Below are 22167 nucleotides of genomic sequence, written 5' to 3' on the forward strand. Positions count from 1 at the left end.
GCTTAAGATTTTATGATTGCCTTTTTCCTCTTCAAAATAACAACGGTGGTCAAAGTAGTGATATACAGACACCTCACCATGCAGGAAAATGAGCAGTGAAGACTTGCTATTCTTACAAAGGCCTATGTCAACCTTCAGGAAGCAGCTCTCTACACTGCTATGAGTCGACCTCTAAGTTTTAAGTGTAGTCCAGTGAGCCTAAGGTGCTTGTACTAAGAGTGTGGTTACTTCTAGTGTCTGCTCCCTTAGGTATGTGCAGTATCGGCCACGCAAGACAGGTGCCCATGCAACCAGCTAGGACAACACTGGGCTCCTCACTCAAGCGGCTTTGGGTCATGTATGGTTTCCAAGCACTGTCACAGTTGCTTAGCAGTCATACTCTCCTGGGGCACTCCTGGGGTGAGGACTCTTGGAAGCTTCTGTCTGGTTTCTCGCATACCATTTCCCACGCATCTCCCTTGCTCACTGTGCTTGGGACCCTTCTGCTGTGACAGCGCAGACTCACACACAGCCCTGTGAGTCTCAAACAATCGCTGAGCCTGGGTAGTCTTAGCATCCCATCGAAAGGAAAGTTTAAGCACCTTCCCCATCCAACCTGAGTGTGGGTGAGAGACTGAGTGACTTGCTTCCAAAAGAATAGCGCAGGGAGTGAAGCACTTCACGCCACAGTGGAGGAAGCTGCAAGTGCTCCCTCGGTAAGCAACACAGGGCTCACAATGCAGGGCTCACAATGCAGGGCTCACGCACAGCGCATCGCCTCTGATGGCAGGGGCAGGATGGAAGGTTATGTGAGGCTACTCCTCTTTGCTGAGCCCGTAAGCCCAGTCTAATCATGAGAAACACATCAGACAAACCCAGGTGGGGAGGCATGCTACAGAACCCTGGCCAGTACTTTAGACCCATCCTGGTCAGGGAAGACAAGGGAAGACGGAGTAACTGTCACAAAGTAAAGAAGAAGCAGGAACAACAAACCCCGGTATTGTATTAATAGCAGTTTGTCAGCATTGTTTCTTAGTTTTTACAAATGTGGTACAGTAAGACATCAGGAATGAGAAAATGGGCTACCGATCCATGAGAACACTATAGTAGCTCTGGAAATTTTTCTGCAAGCCTATAATTAATATAAAATAAAATATTAACTAAAAAGGAAGGTTGCTAAGCTTGATTGCAAGAAAATAACAACTTAGTTACATTGCAGAAGCTTTTGTTGGGTTCTGAGCAAGCTGATGAAACAGCTGTGGGTAGTTTCTTATATTTTACACATTTTTCTATAACAAAAAACTTAAAACTCATACAAAAGTTGGGAGAAACAGACATCATCACCAAGGCCCAGCAACACTCAGCTTATACTGACTCATTTCCTGTATAAAACCCCAAGCACCACACCTCCCCAGAGCACTGGGAAGCATACTTTAGACACCATTCTATTGCAAACATTTCAGCACATGCCTTCCTTAGAGTAAAAGATTCAGAGTTGGAGAGATGGCTCAGTAGCTAAAAGCATCAACTGCCCTTCAGAGGACCAAGGTTCAGTTTCCAGCAATCACAAGGTGGTTCACAACCATTTATAATTCCAGTTCCAGGGGATGCAACATCCTCTTGTGATTTCTGTGGGCACCTACCATGTACATGATGCACACACATAAATGTAGGTACACACACATAAAAATAATCTTACATGTTAAAAATAAGATACAATAAAAGTCTCTCATACACAAAGGCAATAACTTTAATATCACTAAATAATGACGTGCTCACAGTTCCTCAAATGCCCTACAAATGTTCTTTTCACCCATGCTTATTTGAACCCAAATATAAATAAGAGTCATACGCTACAGCTGGTTAATATGTTTTTTACTTTACAGATTTCTCTTCTATCACATTTTTCCTTGGCAATTCACTAGAAACAGCGAGTCATCTGTTCTGCACAGTTTCCCACAGTCTATTTTAATGAATGACTCTCCACGGTGTAATTTAGCATCCTCTGCTGTCTATTCCCTTTCCTGTAAGTCAGCAGTTAGAACTAAGTGTGCAATCAGACTCAGGTTTGTCTGATTGTTTGCATGAAGTTCTCAAGGGCAGATGTCCACTCTCAAGATAGGATGGAGGTGGCATGTCATCTTCATTTATTAACAGGGATACTGAAAGTGAAGACTGCCTTTTACAAGCAATATGAGTACTCTGGGCAACAGTCATATAAGAAAAGCAAAAGAAAGCAAAACCTCCTTTCCATATTTGCCAATATAAAAAAAAAGTTGGACTGGGCATGGTAGCATATCCCTGGGATCACTGCACTTGGGAGGTGGAGGCAGGAGGATTCTGTTCAAAGGCATCCTCAGCTGCAGTTCTAGGCCAGCCTGGGCTAAAGGAGACATTATCTCAGTGGTATTGGAAGTAGTAACAGTGATAAGTCATTTCCCTGGCATTTAGGGGCAAGAAAAAGGAGACTTTGTTTACACGTATCCCAATGATTTAAACACACTGACATTTCTCAGTCATTACACACTTTGTTGGTACTCAGGCTTTCCAGACTTGAGCTTGTGCAGAGTCCTAGCTTTGTTCCAACCAGCTGTGGTGGCTTCATCTCTCTTGCCTTGGACCAGCTCTCTAAGATCACTGGCATTAGAGACAATATTTAGAGTGGGGAGGATGTTCACACTCTACAGGGTAGGCCACCACATCTAAGCCACATGAGACAAAGCAGGAAACAGTCTTGTTTGTTTTTTGAGACAGGATTTCCCTCTGGAATGCACATGTATTGCAGGTTGGACCTGAACTCTGGATTCTCTTGTTTCTGTTTCTATTTCCCCAGTGCTGGGTTTACAGATATGAGCTAATATGACTGACCAGCTTAGGAAATTATTCAGTTTATATATCAAGAAAAGTTACATCTTGAACTCATACTGACCAAATTCAAATTACCTTCATATATTCTGTTTCTTCCCAGTTTCTAAATGCCAACACAATTACTTAGTTCCCTTTTCTTTGACTTACTCATATAAAAACACCAACATGATTATTAAAAACTGAGATGTTTTTAAAAGGACTTTTTTGTTATGAAGGTGTATTACACTATAAATGTACCATCAAATCACTATTTGTTTTTCTAAGACAAAGCCTTACTATACAACCCAGGCTGGTCTGATCACTGTCTAAGACAAGGCCTTACTATACAACCCAGGCTGGCCTGATCACTGTTTGTCTGAGACAAGGCCTTACTATGTAGCTTAGGCTGGCCTAGACCTCACAGTCTTTCTGCCTCTGCATCTTGAGTGCTGGGAACAGACATGCATCTCTACACCAGCCAATCACTGTGCTCAGTGCTACTTGTAAGAATGTCTGAGTAACATGTCACCACTGAGAACTACAGAGGAACTTCTGTATATGTAACTCAGCTTTAGGGACTGCTCTTTGATATTCAGTATTGCTTTAAGTTATATAAAATATTTATACGGCTTCAAAACTATAGCTATCCTTGTTTGTACTTTCATGTTAGGTATATTTTTTAATGTATCCAACCATTGGTTTAAGTATAAGGATACATATACCAGAATGTACACACACACACACACACACACACACACACACACACACACACACGCACACACACACGTGCGCGTGCAAGTTTTAAATGCATGTTCAAACAGAATGGGATACAGGGATGTTTCTTTTATCATTATGAGTAAGCTCCATCAGCACAGAGTTAGAGAAGTGGCTCAGTGGTTATGAGCACTTGCTGTTCTTCGAAGAGGATCCGAGTTCAGTTGCTAGCACCCACATCCCCTATAACTCCAGCTCCAGGACATTGGATACCCTCTTCTGGCCTCTGCAGGAACTGCATTCATTTGTCCAGACACATGTATATACAAAACTAAAACAGAATCTTTACCAAGATTCAAAAGCCCACAAATCTAAAATTCCCTAACCTAGTGAAATCCTATCTTGGCAACACAATGCACCACAGCTTAGGTTGTAGCCGGCCTCGAGCTATGGTTTCCTCTGCTACCCACAGGGCAAGAGAGAACTTGACCTCAGATCACTAGACAGAAAAGATTCAATTCAAAATATTCCTAAAATGGTTAGTACTGAATATGCACCATTTCCACACCTTTTCAAAAGCAAACAACCCTAAGTTGAAAACTATGTATTTTTTAAACGGATGTGTATTTGTAAGTATACACACATGTGTGGCCGGCTCTAGAGACCAGAAGAGTGCATTGGATCCCTTGGAGCTGGAGTTATGGACCATTGTGAGCCACCTGATGGGGTGCTGGGGACTGAACTCAGGTCCTGTGGAAGAGCAATATGTGCTGTTAACCACTGGGTCATCTCTCCTTCTCGGGGAAACCACATTTTAAAGTTGGCAATTTGGTGCTCATGGCTGATAATTACCAGTGAAGAACATCTCCTCTTTTCATTAGTGACTATTTGTCCCTATCACAAAGCACATCAGTGTTAGACGATAGCTTGTTTTTTTCTGTAGTCTTTCCTTTTCCCTCAGGATGCAATTTGAAATGTGCCCTCCTATTTTCAGCTACCACTTAAGAGGCGATCACTGAGTGATGACAGCCTACTTTTCACAGGCCTTCCCCAGCTCCTTCCAAGTTCTCATGTCATACAGTCTCTGTCCCAACATTGGCTTTATACATTGTTCTCTCCACACCACTCCCCCATCTCTGTTTTGTTTGTTTGAGATAGGGTCTTCTGTACCTGCGCTTCAAACTGCCTGTGCAGCTGAAGCTGGTCTTAAACCCTGGTGCTCTTTCTTCCACCTCCCAGTGCTGAGATCACAGGCCTGCACGACCACAGCCAGCTATATTGCTTGTATTTGTGTGTGTGTGGGGGAATCGAGACAGGGGTTCTCTGAAGCTTTGGAACCTGTCCTGGAACACGCTCTGTAGACCAGGCTGGCATTGAACTCACAGAGATCCACCCACCTCTGCATCCCAAGTGCTGGGATTAAAGGTGCCATGCCTGGCTATTGCTTAGTACTAATTCTATGACTAAACATGTAAAAAGAAATTTGACAGCCAGGGCTACATAGAGAAACCCTGTCTCAAAAAACAAAAACAAAACAATTATAGCCAGGTGTGATATCACACACCCTTAATCCCAGCACTTGGGAAGCAGAGGCAGGCAGATCTCTAAGCAAGGACAGACTGGTCTACAAAGAGTTCCAGGACAGCCAGGGCTACAAAGAGACACCCTGGCTCCCCCCAAAACCAAAACAAAACAGTAAAAATTTAAAAATTATATTTTCATTTATTTACTGGTGGGAGTAACAAACATATGGTGTGGGGAGGCATGCATGTGTGTGTGTGTGTGTGTGTGTGTGTGTGTGTGTGTGTAAGCCAGAGAACACTTAGGGAGTTGGTCCTCTTGTTCTACCATATGGGTTCCAGGGATCAAACTCAGGTCATCAGACTTGGCAGCAAGCACCTTTACCCACTAAGAGACCTTCTGGCCCACTTAACACACTTTAATGCTTACCAACTCTGACAGCAAAGTCTCTATGACTGAATGACATGTGCTATGATGTGCAATGGCTCCTGAGGAAAAGCTCATCTGAACAACCTCCTCGGAGCTCTGCACAACCCTAATAGTGCATCTGTCATCTCCTCAGCTAGGGTGCAGATGGGCTGGATACCAAACCCACTGTCATTATGCCTTTGTTTTCTAGCATAACACAGACAATCCTGCTAAAGGTTGGATTTTCTTCCCTTTACAAAGAGCCTATTCATTTAGCCTGGATGCCCAGAGGAATTTTTCCCCTATAAAGTCCAAGTTTTTCTTCCTTCCTTCCTTCCTTCCTTCCTTCCTTCCTTCCTTCCTTCCTTCCTTCCTTCCTTCCCTCCCTCCCTCCCTCCCTCCCTCCCTCCCTCCCTCCCTCCCTCTCTCTCTCTTTCAAAAATGGTCTCAAGCATCAGCTACTCTGGATTACTCTTTCCAGAAAGTAGTACAAACTTCAAAATGAGTCCAGTAGCAACTTCTGGAGAGTGTTCTCGAATTCTGTTTTGCTCTTTTTGATGCTTTGATCTTTTCTTGGGCTTGTTGTCACAGGCTTGGGTCATCTGTACTCATCACCAGCATGCATCCCTTCCTTTTGAGTCCCTCTCTTGTTAATGTTACCTCAGGACTACATATTTTGTTCACTCATTCTTGGGCTCTTTGTTGAATTCTCACTGCAAAAATAATTTAAGAATTTCACTTTCCCAAGACAGCATGGTGGTGCAAGCCTTTAATCCCAGCGCTCAGAAGGCAAAGGAAGGTGGACCTCTGAGTTCAAGGCCACCAGGTTTATAGATCGGGTACTGGGACAGGTGGAGCTCAACAGAGAAACTCTGTCTTCAAAACAAAGCAAAACAAAACAAAGAAAGACCAAACAAAACATAGAATTTAATTTTCCTGAACTCTTTCCCCTTACTTTTTTACTGTTTGATTTTATCCAATCATTAGGACAGTTTTTCTGATTCTAACTTATCGTTTTTTCTATAACTTTCTTTTGTCCCTTAAGCTTGTGTTAAAATAGCTATGATCACTACTCTTCCTGTCATCTCTTCTAACTGCTGTAAGGATGGTTACTGTGTTCTGCATCCTCCAAGGAATTCAACTCTGTTCAATTTTAGATGGAATTTGTTTTCCTCTATTGTTGTGAAAGATGGATGGGACTAGTTTCTGACTTCAGGGTGAAGAACCCCTTTGTTCCTGCCTTCAGCTCCTATAGCTTCCCCATGGTATGGTCTTGGCCCCCATGAGTCTCCACTGTCCTCACTCTGAAGCGGAGTCTGGGGTTCCATCTGCTAGACTCTGCTGTTCTTTTCCAAATGGCCCATCAAGATTTCCAAATAGGCCTGATGGGAATTTTGAGGGGCTTGAGGATCTGTAGCATTCAGGGCCTTCCCAAGTCCCTCTGCTATGCCCCCCCCAACACACACTTCCTCTGGCATTTCTGGTGTCATGAAAGCTGTCTTAGCTAGGGTTTTTATTGCTATGAAGAGACACCGTGACCACAGCAACTCTTATAAAGGAAAACATTTAATTGGGGTGGCTTACAGTTTCAGAGGTTTAGTTCATTACCGGCATGACAGGACAGGGCAGCATGCAGGCATTGTGCAGGAAAAGGAGCTGAGTTTTACATCTTCATCCATAGGAAACAGGAAGTGAACTGTGTCTACAGTGAGTACAGCTTCAGAAAAGGAGACCTCAAAGCCACCCCCTCTCCCAGTGACACACTTCTGCCAACAAGGCCACACCTCTTAATACTGCCACTCCTTTTGGGGGCCATTTTCTCTCAAGCACACAGAAGGCTATGGATGACTTAGCCATTTGCTATTTTGGAGCCATTTTGCCCAGGCTTTATTATTGCTATTGCTTGTATTTGCTGAGTTTTCAGTTTTGCTGCATATTTTCACAGACAAGATTTGAGGAATAAAAAACTGTTAAAAACTATACCATTAATGCTGTTATTTCCAGATGGCATTGGAACTGGGAAGAATCAAGTTTAGGGGAAATATTTCAGTTCTTGTGTAAATTAACCTCTTTATCATCAAGCAGAGGAATAGTCTCTCAATGTAGAAACAAAGGTATCTAAGGTAGAAGAGTAGAGCTCTGTAGCTCCAGACAAGGGACATGGAGATTTGAGGGGTAATAGGATCCCCTTGAGATACAGTGAAACAACCAACTGTCAATCGCTCTCTGTAGCAAGTAGATTGTTGTTATTTATTTTTCTTTCTGGGTTGGCCTTCCTTCTTTCCTTCCCTCCTTCCTCCCTCCCTCCCTCCCTCCCTCCCTCCCTCCGTTCCTCCCTCTCTTTTTTGTCTTGTGAGACCCTGTCTCACAGAAGCCAGGCTGGCCTCAAACTCACTATCAAGCTGATGATTATTTTAAACTCCCAATCCTTTTGCCTCCATCTCCAAAGGACTAAAATTATAAGCCTGCAACCACCACATCTGGTATAATTATTATGTTGTTGTTGTTGTGAGAAATGGTCTTATAGTTCAGGAGAGCCTTGAATTTGCTTTGTAGCTCATAATGGCCTTGAACATCACTGATCCTTCTGCCACCACCTCCTGAGTGCTGAGATTATACCAGTTTTATGCTGCTCTGGGGATCAAGCACATGCTAGGTAAGCAATGTACCAACTATACTATATCCATAGCTCTATCAGGTGAATTAGTAGTCACATGTCTTAGCCCACTAACGATAAGAATTAGCTTAAATAGTAAAGAGGCCTGCAGAAGGGGCTTGCCTTTTAAATAGGTGTTGTAACTAGTCTCTTCATTGAGACTTCAACTGATGTACCTTATTGAGGACCTACCATCAATATCAATCACAAAAGGAAAAATCTATAGTAACACATGTGAACTAAAAGTTGCATCTTATTTCCATATGTAAATTCTTGTATACTATGTAAAGTATGTAAATATGTAAAAATTCTTGGAACAATGCCTAACACCAATGACATGTAATCGTTCATAAAACTATACATATATAAATATATATAAATTCCTTAATTCCTCGAATTGAATTAATAACAAGTGCTTATGTAGCATGCTTACGACAATGCCTAGCAGTAAGCACAGACAATGTTAGTAATTGCTAATGGATACTATAGTAACTACAATGTTTATATCAGAGGTGCAACTTGATGACATTAGAGATAAAAGGCCAACAACTGTAACTGAATCCTCCTCTTAATCACAACACTAGTGAGCCCCACATGGCTGAAAACTGGGAGGTTATGAAATTCTACTCGGTGCTCTCTTTAAGGAGTTTATTTTCTTGACCGATATCTCACATTTGAATTTATTTACTCTTTCTGTTTTCCTCAGGCAGGGTTCCATTATATATCCAGGCTGGCCTTGAACTCAAAGCAATCGCCCTGCTTTCCTTCCAAATTCAGGGACTACAGAGTGTTCCACCATGTCCACTAGCCCATTTCAAACAAAACCCATCAGCACGATTCCTCTCAATTTCTGTATTACAGCATTTCTGTCACACTTGAGGGCCTCTTCATTTCCTAATTCTCTGCCTGTCCTTATCATCTATTTTTCTTTCTCTGCCAAGTGTCACCCTCTGTGGCACTCTCCTGCTGAGTCCTGGGGGGAGGTTTGTCCCTGGAGTGCTGTCCTCTCTCAGGGACTCTGCTTATTTATCAAACTGCAGCAGGGCAGCTCTTGACCTACAGGAGTCTCTTCCTGCAAACACTCGGAGTTTGCCACTGGAAGCTTCCTGGCTGTAAGGACTGCCTCCCACTCACTCACACGCACGTCAGCCCAGACACTTGTGCTTCACTCTTCCATGCCCCACTGTGTCTGAGGTGGTCCCACACCCCTAACGGGCCGACTGCTGCTTCCTGCCTGCCCTCTCTTTTACCACACAGAGTGCAGACACAACGACTGAGGCTCCAAAGCCACTTTTAAGTGTAAGGGCAATGTGCCAAGGAGACAGAGACTGGAAGAAGCTGACATCATAGAGACACCATGCCAGCCCCGGATTTTCCCAATCTGTCTCAGGGCTATGAAAGAAAAAAGTAAGCCTTTGTTGAAGCCTGTTTTCCATGTATCTGTTTCTAGCAACTGAACACATTCCTACTGATATGCCTGACTGTTTGGAAGGAACCTCGTAAAGCACTGAAGAAGGCTGTATGCCACGCCCTGTCCAATAAACACACAGACTGCACACCCTGCAGGCCCCTTGTGGAACTTTCTCTAACATTTCTCTGTCTTCTCTCCGAGAAAGGCCATGATGGCTTATCTATAGCTAGCAACACAATGGCTCACAGGGCAATGCCTCTCCCCAGGAAACTGCCACACTGCCCTTCACTGAAGAACTAAGTGGGAGTGTGCCCTAACATAGGCTGCTCGCCTGCCCATAATGTTCACTGGAATTCAGGAGAAACTGTAGAGTTAGGAGAACAGCTATCAACTGTTCTTACACACAAGAAAACAGAGCTTGTCACAGTCTACCAGTACTTGAGGAATTTTGAGAAATGCTGCCACCATGTGGCACTTATTCCCTCTTTTGCAGAGAAACTTTTACCAACAACAACAAAAAACAAAACAAAACAAAAAAACCAAAAAACAAAAAACAAAAAAAAACAGTTGAGCTGCTGGTCAGTTCTTCCTACAGTGAACTCTACCTGAGTGGCAGAGATACAAAGAGGCTCTGCTGTGTCTCTCCTCACTAAAGACGCTTCTCAGCGTGTGCAGAAATGTGGAAACGCTACACATGGTTCTGGACTCTCAAGTCTCTGGACTGCTTTCGGCCCTTCTCCTTTTGTTTTTCAGATTTATTTTATTTCATATGTATAAGTGTTTGCCTGTATGTTGATACTACTTGCATCATGTGTGCCTGGTATCCACAGGGATCAGAAGGAGTATTGGGTCCCCTAGATCTAGAGTTACAGACATCTGTGAGTCATCATGCAGTGCCACAGACTGATCCTGGGACATCTGCAAAGGCAGTTAGAGCTTCCAACAGCCTGGCCATCTCTCCAGCCTCCAGCCTTTTCCTTCTAATTTGTGGAACAGCAAACGGAGAGGGGAGTGGATTCTTGACACTTGGGGAAGTGCCTGTGGTACACTAAGCAGTTGGGAGGAACAGCATGGGAGATCATCATTCAAAGGAACAGACCGAGTGCTTGTCAAAAAGAGCAGATCAAACAAGGCCAAGACTCCATTTCTGGGTCCTATAGAGAACAGAACGGTATCAAGTGAGAACTTCCTCAAGATATGACTTATTTCCTGGAGGATGGGTCACCATGTGTCTCTGTCTGTTTTATTTATCATATAATTTTATGTCCTAACATGTGACTTATACAAATGCTCAACATACTTTAACTCTCTGTATATGGTTACATCAATCTTGGCCAATGGGGAACACTTATTTTACTAGAATTTTCCTTTCTCAAAATATTTACATTTACTTTGTGTATGTATGTGTCTTAATGTCTGCACACACACACACACGTGAAAGTCAGAGAACAACTTAGAGGAAGCAGTTCTCTCTTTTACCATGTGTGTTCTTAGGTTTGGCAGCAGCTATCTTTACATGCATAGCCATCTCATCAGGCCCTTAGTGAACTTTTTTTTTAAGAACATGCTTATACAAGCTGGTAGTGGTGACTTACGTCTTTAATCTCAGCATTCATGAGGCAGAAGGCAGGAGGATCTCTGTGAATTCCAGGCCAGCCTGGTCTACAGAGAGAAGGGGGAGGGGAGGGGAGGGGAAAGGAAGGATGGGGGAAGGGGAGGGGAGGGAGGGAGGATAAAGAGAGTAGAAGAAAAGGCTATGGGAGGGGTAGGGAGAGAAGGTGTGGAGAATAAGCTTATACCATTTGTCTAGGCGATCCCTATTCTATCTAGAGTTATGAAAAACTGAACCCAGGAGGCGTGGCACCCTCTTCTGACCTCTGTAGCACCAGGCACGCACATGGGGCATAAACATATACATACATGTTGTCATTTCTAGTGATGAAGAAATTGAGCCCTGTAAAGCAAACAATCACAGCTACTAAGAGGGGGCCAGGACTGGATCCCAGGTACAAATGGCACATTGCCATGTTTTTCCTACCTATCTACAATGCCTTGAAATCCTTAGCAATGCCCTCTTAAATACATGTCCAAGACCCTTGAAAACTATCTCACATTCCAGTCCCAAATGGCACTGACTTCAATAGGAAGTCATTTCAAATAAAGAATAATGAAAAAGAGAAGTAAAATTTCTTTTCAGGACTCAGTTTCATTTGTATAAACCTTTCATTTAATCAATAAAAGTTAACAGAGAAACAAAGGAAAAAAAGGGAACATCTACATTACTTCAAGAATACCAACATAAGCATACCAGCAGACACTTAATTTTAGAGATGACAGCCATTAGTTAACCACCGATTTCCATCCCTGGGCTCAATCTTTATGAAGCAGGAAGTCAGATTAAAGATGCCACCTTAACTTCAAAATTCTGCAAGCATTTTAATAAATTATGTCCTTTGAAGAATATTTATAAATATTGTCTTAACAAAACTAACAAAAAGGATGACTTAAGAGAAAGGCCAGTCATGGAATGTCACAAAAACCCAAGTTTTAAGATTGTAAACTCTGCCAACACAGTTGCAGATTTTGGATACAAAAGAGAATATGACAACTCTGAAGCCAACACTCCGGTGATAAAGGCCAGCAAGGTGAACAAAAAGAACACAACTGGATTGGCCAGCAGAATTCTAAATGGCTTCCAAAGTCTGCACCCTGGTGCACACACATCTATCTCCCAGCTAATTTAAACCTAATTGTGTTACTATGAAGTGTTGGGGGATATATGATCACACGGTGAATCCCAAATTAGTGTTTGTGTTAATAAATAAAATCAACCTTGGGTCAGGAGGTAGAGCCAGCAACTAGTCAGAAAGTAATTACAGAGAGTCAGAGGGAGTCCAGAAAATGGAAACATGGACAGGAAGCAGGAGGGAGAGACCTGAGTATGGTGGTCCTTTTTAGGAGTGACAGAGGAGACACTCTCTTCCTGAGATGCCAGTGAAGAGGGAAGGTCAGTTAGTTGCTCCTCAACTTCTCTGAGCTAGCAGGTTTTCACCCCAGCCTCTGACTCTCGAGTTTATTGGTAAATAGAATGATAGAGATTTAGTCAAAAACTACATTTGGTGGCAGAGGCAGGAATCGGATCCAGGGAGATGTAGAAGTCCCTCCAGGGGGCTTCCTGAGAAGCAGGCTAGTAATGCGGAGTTGCAGTTACTGGCTGAAACAGCAATAGATTCAGGTGCAGCTGCTGTGCCAGTGGAGAAATAACAATGAAGGATTAAGGTTTTAGACATAAATACTACGGGAGCATTAAGGTCTCCAAGAAGGTGACTGGTAGAGCGGTTATCTGTGGAGGCCCTGACTTGTAAAGTGAGTCCTGGGCAGGGAGGGGCTCTTCTTGCCAGAGAGATTTAGAGCATAAGAGGAATTGCAGGTGAGGCGGACTCTCCAATGCCAGCTCCAAAGACAGAAGAAGCTACATGACAAGGTCTACAGTTATCCTCTGCAAGCTGAAAGTCACCTCCAGAAATGAGCTGAACTGTGCTACAACAGTGTGGGTTTGGAAGATGGCCCTGATCCACAAAGGAGAATGCAGCATGGCCAACACCCTCACTTTGGCTTCCTGGGAAGCCGAGCTGAGGTCTTGGCCACCCCATGTGCAGACTTCTGACATAAAGAACTCGAATAACTGGAACTTGTTTTATATGTGTGGGAATTTGCTACGTGGTATCAGGAAGTGTAGTGCTGCACAGAGTATCCCAGAGAACAGGAAGACAGATGCTTCTGTGGCTGCTTTGCAGAAGGTCAGTGGTGATCATTCAACCTATACTCTAAATAGGAGAGTGAGTCATGCAAAAAAATAGAGAGAGGGGACATTTTAGAAAGATGGAATAACAATAACTGAGAGATGTTGAAGAAAAAGGAAGAAAGTGGATGCAGTAATGTGGGTACGGAGCTGCACAACAGTCTGTGGCCATCAGAGATTCTGAAGTGTGGCCAAGGAAATGGATTTATGCAAAGGGATTCAGTGAGGGTGGTAAGAGCGGAAATGAGCAAGCAAGTGTGTGAAAAGTGGTCTGCAGAAATAAGGCTGGGCATGGGGTAATCAGGTAGAGTCTACTGACCACAGGGAGGGCTGCAAGGGGGCAAGGCCAGTCATAAGAAGGTAAGTGGAAAGGTTTAATAAGTGGTTTGGGGTGAACTTGATGATAATGTAGTTGCTGGAGTGAAGGAAAAGGAAGAACCCACTATAACTCCACATTTAAGAGCAACTAAATCAGAGAAAACCATAGTCAGGATGGTTAAAGGTGGTCCCCAAGAAACCAAAGTGCAAAATGTTTGCCATCCAAGTTTCATTCTGTTGCTATGAGAGAGCTCACCCTTAAAGACAACTTAGGGGAGGAAAGGCTTTATCTGACTTATGCTTCTAGGTCACAGGGCATCACTGAGCAAAGGCAGGACAGAACTCAAGGCAGGAATCTGAAGTAGAAACCATACAACAGTGGTTCTCAACCTGTGAGTTGTGACCCCTTCAGTAAGCTTCTCTCTCCAATAATACTTATATCATGATTCATAACAGCAGCAAAATGACAGTTATGAAGTAGCAATGAAAATGATTTTAGGAGCCAGGCATTTGGTGGCTCATGTCTTTAATCCCAGCACTTGGGAGGCAGAGGCAGGTAGATCTCTGTGAGTTCAAGACCAGCCTGGTCTACAAAAGCTAGTTCCAGGACAGCCTCCAAAGCCACAGAGAAACCCTGTCTCGAAAAACCAAAAGAAGAAAAGAGGGCTGGGGGGGGGGGTGAGCGGTCACCACAATATGAGGAACTGTATTAAAGGGTCACAGCTTTAGGAAGGTTGACAGCCACTGCCATAAGGAGAATGTTGCTTACTGGCTTGCTCACTTGAAAGCTCATGCTTAGCTAGTTTTCTGTAGAGCCTGGAACCACCTGCTGTGGGCTTGGAATCACCCAGTTAACAATCAAGGTAATCAAGACATAAACACACCCATAGGCCAATCTGATCGGGGCACTCCTCCAATTGAGACTCCCTTGTCAGTTGACTTTAGGCTGTATCAAGCTGACAGTTAAAGTTAATGAGAATATTTGCTTATACATGAAGAAGAAAAAAAGCACAAGAAGAAAAGCCTAAAGGTCCCTGTCAATGTTTCAGCATTTTCCAAACAGTGCTGTAAGCGACAGTGCTGTAAGCGGTGGATGACATGTCCAGCACAGAGGGTACCCAGTTACGAAATGGCAAGGGTAGATAAAGTGCACCATGGCTGGGAATGAAGGACTACAGACCAGCTGAGGGACGGAAGAGGAAAGGGGGCACTGGTGCCCCACAACAAGCATGGTCTACATTTTCCTTATTCTGCTCAGAATTCCATCCCAAGGTCAAACCCATAAACGCGGGCAGAAAATCTGAGTGAGATGTGGAATGACTGAAGGACAGTGAGAGGCGGTCACACATCACCAAGGCCGCACAGCTGAAGACGGATGGAAGGATGACAGTGGCTAGAAATCTAAGGGAAGTTTGATGGTGCCAAGGGTCCTTCTAACATCGCCCAGAAAAAGGTAGAAAAGGAAGATGAAGAGGGGAAAGAGGGTTCATTTTAAAACACATAACAGCAGCCATGCCCCTGTCTACGCACAGTAGGGAAACATCTTATTTGAGGGGTTTAACCTTGTTAGGTTTTATTACAAAATGGATCATGATTATATTGTCCCTCAAAGTGTCAGTGGATTATACAAGTGTCCACATCCTTAAACTATCAAAGCTATACGTAGCTCCAAACATTTTTATTTTCCTTTTGTATTTTGTTTTAAATTATGTGTGTTTGTGTCTGTTCATATAAATACAGTGCCTGAGGAGGCCAGAAGAGGGCATTGGATCCTCTGGAGCTGGAATTACAGGTGGCTGTGAGCTGCCTGACGTGCGTGCTAGGACCTGGAATCAAGTCCTCTCCAAGAACAGCAAGTGCTCTTAACTGCTGAGCCATCTCTCCAGCCCCTCCAAACACTCTTAAAATGAAAAGGCACTCCATGTTCCCCTCACTGCACTTTGCTGGTGGTGTGACAAGGCATTTGCAGATGTTCCTGGTATTTCTGTAAGGCAGTATTGAGTATGTGGTTGTAGGATAGAAATCCTGAGCTGTACGTATCTTAGTTTGTAAGGAAAGCAAAACACTAAAGAAACTCTTGATGCTCCTGGCTTGGCAGTGAGGCGTGGAGAAGATGCCTTTGGGAGGGGCCGTAGCCCATGGAGTGTACTGTGGGGCTGGATGTGTTGTTAGGTCATCCTTTTAGCTTCAGGGTGTCTTGTATACAGTGACATACATTCTGCTGACATTATTAGCTATGGAAAAGGGGAGAAAGGGCTGGTGAGCTGGCATAAGAAGTGTCTGCATTTCTCTTAGTTAAGTGCAGTAGATTTTAAACACACTAGAATTTGTCATTGTCAACAACGTGAAGAACTGCTGCATCAACGATGTTCCAGCACTTTCTGTCCTCACTGACGATTTGCAACGCTGTTACTTTTTGTACACTTAGGATTCAGAAAAGTGTTTAAAGATAAACAAACAGTATCACATGTAACTAAGGCCAGGCATGGTGGCACATGCCTTTAATTCTAGCACTCAGAAGGCAGAAGCAGGCAGATTTCTAGGGATTCAAGGCCAGCCTGTCTACATAGTGAATTTATCCAGGGCTTAAGGATAATTATATCTTTATCCTATATGGAATATTTAATCTTTTTAAACATATTCATGCAAAAATAAAGGAATCATAGCAAGTTTGCAGGGACTAGTAATGTTTTTACACGACATATAAAGAACGCCCTTTAGGTGGTTTTCTCTGTCTAACACTGTTCTATCCCACACAAAAGCAAGGATGTTGAAAACTGCTAACGTTCCTGGGGTTATTGTTCGAGTGTGAAATGTCTAGGCTTACGTGTCTCGACTCTTAGTTGGTGGACTGTTTTAGGTTGTGAACCTACAGAAGGTAGACTGCCGCTGGAGAAAGTTCTTCCCTGAGGCTGACCCAGGAGGCTTACAGCTGGGTCCTGCTTCCTGTCCCGCCTTTGCTTCTTCCTCCTCCCGGATGTGAAGAGCCCCATCTGCTCAACCTGCTCTCATGCCTTCCCCCTCCAGGCTGAAAACTTTTCTCCTTTCTGCTGCTTCTGTTTGGTGTTTGGTCAAAGTGATGAGAAAGTCACTTACACACTAGGTAACAGACACGCCTAAGACCCACGTGCCTCTGCACATGTCTTTAAACTTCAGAACCTGTGGGGTACTAGGCAGTTTTGAGTTACACACTAGGTAACAGACACGCCTAAGACCCACGTGCCTCTGCACATGTCTTTAAATTTCAGAACCTGTGGGGTACTAGGCAGTTTTGAGTTACAGGGTCTATTGAACCAAAACATGCTTGTCTGATGCTACAGCTCTATCTAGAGGGCTGAGCACCATAGACTTGCTGTAGTTTTAAGGGTTTATTAGGAGATTCTTTTTCTGACAGGTTCAAACATTTTTCTTGGTCAAAGTCTCATCTGAAGAGAGAACTTGAACTTCCATAGAATCCTAATACAACAGCAGCTTGTGAGATTACCACTGAATGCTTGTGCAGAACTAGAATAACATGAAACAGGACTGCACATTCTCCCAAGCACGGTGAAGAGCGGCAGGTGGTGAGCTCAGCTAGAGGAGGGGAGGTCACAGAGGATGCCTGAACTTCATCCTGCAGCTGGCAAAGGGTTTTAAAGAGGGAAACACTGTTTTAAGTAGGGCGGGCAGAGTGAAAACTGAAACTGACTGGATGGTTAAACAGGCACAGCAATCAGAAGCAAGGGAATTCCCAGGTGAAGTCATGTAGACTTGTTCACAGATGTGAACAGCATGGAAGAGACAAGCGGAGTTCTCATGTTTCAGCTTGACTGTTCATGCTCCAACCAAGGAAAAAAATACAACAAATGCATCTGGAAATTCAGACCATCAATCCCTGGGAGTTCTTTTTTTTTTTTTTTTCACTTTATCTGGTTTCACAGAGAAAAAGTCTGCAATTGACAAACATTAAAAAGTTCAAGAGTAGGCACCAGAATGGCCCCCTATCTCCTGCTGTCTGGTCTTGCATTTAACAACTACTTTCATCTTTTCATAATTTTTTACTACATACATTTTAAGAAGACATAAAATAAAGTCAGGTTTTGAACCTCAGACATTACTCTTTGGCATAGGAGGTCATTAACAATTAGTGCCACAAAGCTTTTCAGCAAAGTAAGTTTTAGATACTTACTTCGAATTCTTTTACAAAATAACGAATTTCCCCTTGGGTAACTGGTCTGTGATCCAGAAGCCTTGAATGAATCTCTCCAAGATCTAGGAAGATAAAATAAGAGTGGAGAATTAATTCATGTTGACTGCTGCAATCTCTGGCCCATTTTACTCTCCCCCTTCTCTAGAACAGGTGAAGATAGGCTAAAATCCAGTTCAAACCATGGATCAGGAGGGAATTTCATCCACTTCCAGTGTGTGTTAATTGGTGGAACTACTTTTGAGAGCCCCCTAACAATATCTAACAGAGCTGAAGACATATATCCTTAGTAGTTCCATGCTGAGATGATGGGTGGTGAGTGTTGGTTTTAAGTATCTTTTTTTGTGGTTGTTGTTTTGTTTTTGTTTTTTGTTTTTTTGAGACAGGGTTTCTCTGTGGTTTTGGAAGCTGTCCTGAAACTAGCTCTTGAGGACCAGGCTGGCCTTGAACACACAGAGATCCGCCTGCCTCTGCCTCCTGAGTGCTGGGATTAAAGGCGTGAGCCACCAACACTCAGCTGGTTTTAAGTATCTTATAATAAATCTGAAAAAGCCATAGCTATGAGAGAAAATCCTGATTTCATCTATTTGGGTAAGTCAGTCTATTCATTCTCCACAGCTAGAGAAGTTAAATGCCCAAATAAAAATATGTTTGTTCTATATTCACATGCTGGTAATAGTTTTCCTATATTTTTTTATTTTTAAAGTGCACCAGATTCCAATTCTGTGTTTTGTTGGTTTTTTTAGGCTATACCTTGCTAATACACTAAGTAGAAAAAATAGAAGCACAACTGTGTTTAAATCTCTCAACAGGTTACTACCCACATCGTTTCTGCAGGAGATATTTGGAGTTTTCTCTAATGAAGAAAGTTCTATGTTTAGTAAGTCTGAGAAACATCGTATGCAACAGAGTATGTAGAGCTCTTTACTGGGATCTTGGAACCAGTGGTATACTAGGATTTATGACTGCCTGGGTGAGAAGGAGAGAATGTGGGAGCTTATAGGCCTTGTGCAGAGAATATACTCTCAAGAGAGAGCATCTATTTGCAGCCCAAGAGTACAAGAGACTTTGAAACACACTGGCTAACAGGATACACACAGTTTGGCTCCCCAAAAAACACAACTAAGGTTTTCCATTCTGAGTCACCTGCAGTTTTCTAAACACACTTGCTGTCTCAGGCATCTTGATGCAGCTCCCACAGTGCCACGGCCTAGAACTCTATACCCCAGCTACTCCTATCACCTAATGCCAGTTTTCCCCTACAACCACTAAGCCCTCATTCTTCCCTGACACCGTCGTTCATGCTAACCAACTTGAGCCCAGGTTTCAGAGACAGTCCTCATGCTGTATTCCTGAAGCACCAGAGGCATCTACTTCCAGCATATGGTGTAAAACAAAGGCACCCAATCACCTCTTCCCTGGTGAGCATCTCACAGAGCAAGCTGTTGGTGCTATTCACACAGCACACATGAGTTACCATCTCTTTCTACATGACTGAGGAGCAGCTAAGGTTGGCTGGTTTGGAGATATCAGATTCTGCAGCCTGATGATATAACAGGAGCTCACTTTGACTTGGCAGAGATAATCCAGTTCTACACAGAAGTAAATTGACAGTCACTTCTAAAACCTCAACTGTGGAAAACTCTGGGGGGAGGGGACATATCATGAAATACACATTACCACAGTTACTAGGTACTTACAATGCTACCTACTGCCATTATAACAAGTCCATTATAACAATTCAGTTTGTAAGAGTGCCAAATATTAAATATGAATTCTTCTAGTTTAATCATGCAGTGTAGAATACAGATTTCCACAGAAATCCAACTCTAGCCAGGCTATAAATGGTCTTTTTATTGTTTGGTTTATAATAAAAATGTTACTGAAATATGTAATCCTTTGATCTCTACACAATCATAATGTGAAAGTTAGATAAATACCTCCCCACAAAGACACAGAGAAGTGTTTTGATGTAAATCCCATGAGGCTACTGGATAAGAAGAAACAGTAGCTCTCTCAGTACCTATACAGGGCGGGCTGGGTGTCTGGGTCCTGAATGTGGCAGTGATCATCCATCTCAAAATAAGAATACAGAAAAACGGGGTGGTGATGTAGCCTCTTGGAGTATGGTTCTTGTGTAGCATGTGGGAGGCCTTGGGTTGATCTGCAGTACAGTACTACTTCAAAATTGAAAAATTCTACCTCAAAAGACACAATCAACAGAATGAAAGACAACCAGAGAGAAAAATATCTGCAACCTCCTGCTCAAGGGCACTAAGGAACTGCACAGACCAGCATTGGCGATACAGTGGTCAGCACAGCTGCCTTCAACAACACATGAAGAACCATCACTCAGTAAAGGACTTAAATAGACATTTTTCTACAAACAAGTAGTAAGCATGCCAAAATACGTACACTTATCACCCAACATCACAGGAAATGCAAATCAAAACCACAAGAGGTATCATCTCTCACCCACTAGAATGACTACTACTAAAGACAGGAAATGACAAGTGATGGTAAGAACGGCAGAATAGAAAAGATGTAGCAGATATAGACTATGTCAACTCCTCAGAAAGCTTAAAGAACCATCATATGACCCAGGAATCCACTTGGAGATACATCCCCAAGTGCTGAACATGAGGCCTCAAAAGGATGTCTGTACGCGCATGTTCACAGCAGCACTGTCTCCAACAGTGAAAGAGCGGAGCCGCCCAAGCCCACAGAGGCACGGGGCAAATTCACAGATGGGTTTTCGTCAGAGATGTGGTATGAGGAGTTACAGTGTAATACGTACAAACTTTCACAAGATAAACACTTGTAGATGGAACGACGGTGCGTCAACAAGTCATAAAACGAATCAATTCTTCACTAGGACTGCACACAGAAATAATTCTAACTTAGTCTTAATACACATGCAAATACTGCTTGACACCAAATTAAACTAAGAGACAACATGAAAACCAGCCACAGCCAGCTCTGCTGGGGCTGCCCACAGATCCGGTAAGATTAAAATGGAAATCCGCACCAATGATAAGAAACCATATCCACCCCACCCCACCTCCCCACCCCTCCAGGCGGCGCAGGTGAGACGGACAGGGTCAGCAGAGAGTTAAGGGAGGCAGTGGAAAACGCAATTGGAGGTCTTTCTGCCGGAAACGGGGACTTCAGAGGTTTAGGAGTTAAGCCTAGTTGAGTTACTGTAGTAATTTAGATTGAAGCCGTCTGAGGTTCAAAGGAGACAGGTCAGCACTGTCTGGAGCTGTGCACGGTGTTTCAGGACGTCTTCCCAAGTGACGTCCTTTCTCTTTGTGGCATGAGCCGGGCGCGAAGGGTAGGGAAGGGAGAAGGACCGAAGCCAGCCTACTAAGTGACTGTGTGGGGCCCAAACTAGTTCCTTCGCCGGTGGCATTGAGGTGGGTCTTGCGGGCTGGGAAGTGAGCTTGGGGCGGAGACAGAGTCAGGCCAGGCGGCTGAGGGCGGCGGGCGAGCCAGGGAGCACCGGGAGGGGCGGGCCCCGCACGCTCCCCTACCCTGCACGGAAGACCACGCCCTCCGCTCCGTACCCTTGATAATGAGGTGCGCCGCACCCGACGTTCCCAGCGACTCCCTCTTCTTACTGCCGCCTCCCGGAGCGGCCTCGCAGGCTACAGGGGTCTCCGTTCCTCCGCCACTCATGCCGACCAGCTCCGCCCACCCGAGGGCTCCGCTGCGCAGGCGCAAACCCGGAGGCTAGTAGGGGGTTGCGTCATCACAGGGCGTCGTTGGGTTCCGGAAAGGAGCTGTGAGTGTAGCTGATGCTGCCATGCTGGATTAGGGCAGGTGATCGGAATACGGAAAACTGATCTGAAAGTTAATTTGAAAATTAATCCGATTACAGAATATTCCTGAATACAGAAAATCAATCTGAAAATTACAACTATCTCTGCTATTCCTGTCTACTCCTGCGAGAACTCTCTGTGGTTGGGGCAGGGACGGAGTGCAGAAGAATAACAGTAGTAGTATATACATATTGTCTACATTGTTACTGGCCACCACTATTTTAGAAATCATTTTGACATGAATTGTCACATTGGGACCATCATGGCAACCTGAGGAGAAAGATCACAATTTTTAATAAATGAAGCAACATGGCTAGAGGTTAAGTAACTCTCGTTTGTTTTTTGAGATGGTCTCCCTGAATTGAACTCATTAAGCATCCTGAACTGCCTGAACTGAGGACCCTCCTGCTTCAGCCTCCTGCTACCTGAGGTTACAGCCCTATGCCACCATGCTTCATTTTCACAAGTTACCAAGTTCACTTGTGATCATGTGAAGAAAAAGAA

General features: G+C 43.7%; 1 protein-coding gene across 1 annotated transcript in view; it reads right to left on the reverse strand.

Annotated features, from left to right (window-relative positions):
• The window catches only part of Bloc1s5 (biogenesis of lysosomal organelles complex 1 subunit 5), a 34721-nt gene extending 13146 nt beyond the window's left edge, over positions 1-21575 (reverse strand). The window contains exons 1-2 of the mRNA XM_005066368.4: positions 21409-21575; positions 17825-17907 (exon numbers count right to left, since the gene is read on the reverse strand). Of these exons, the coding sequence (XP_005066425.1) occupies positions 17825-17907; positions 21409-21520 (195 nt within the window). The 5' untranslated portion in view covers positions 21521-21575. The remainder of the gene's footprint in view (positions 1-17824; positions 17908-21408) is intronic.
• Between the last annotated feature and the right edge of the window lie 592 nt (positions 21576-22167).

This window comes from Mesocricetus auratus, unplaced genomic scaffold (assembly GCF_017639785.1).
Source record: "Mesocricetus auratus isolate SY011 unplaced genomic scaffold, BCM_Maur_2.0 Super-Scaffold_100013, whole genome shotgun sequence".
In the NCBI taxonomy this organism is placed as follows: Eukaryota; Metazoa; Chordata; class Mammalia; order Rodentia; family Cricetidae; genus Mesocricetus; species Mesocricetus auratus.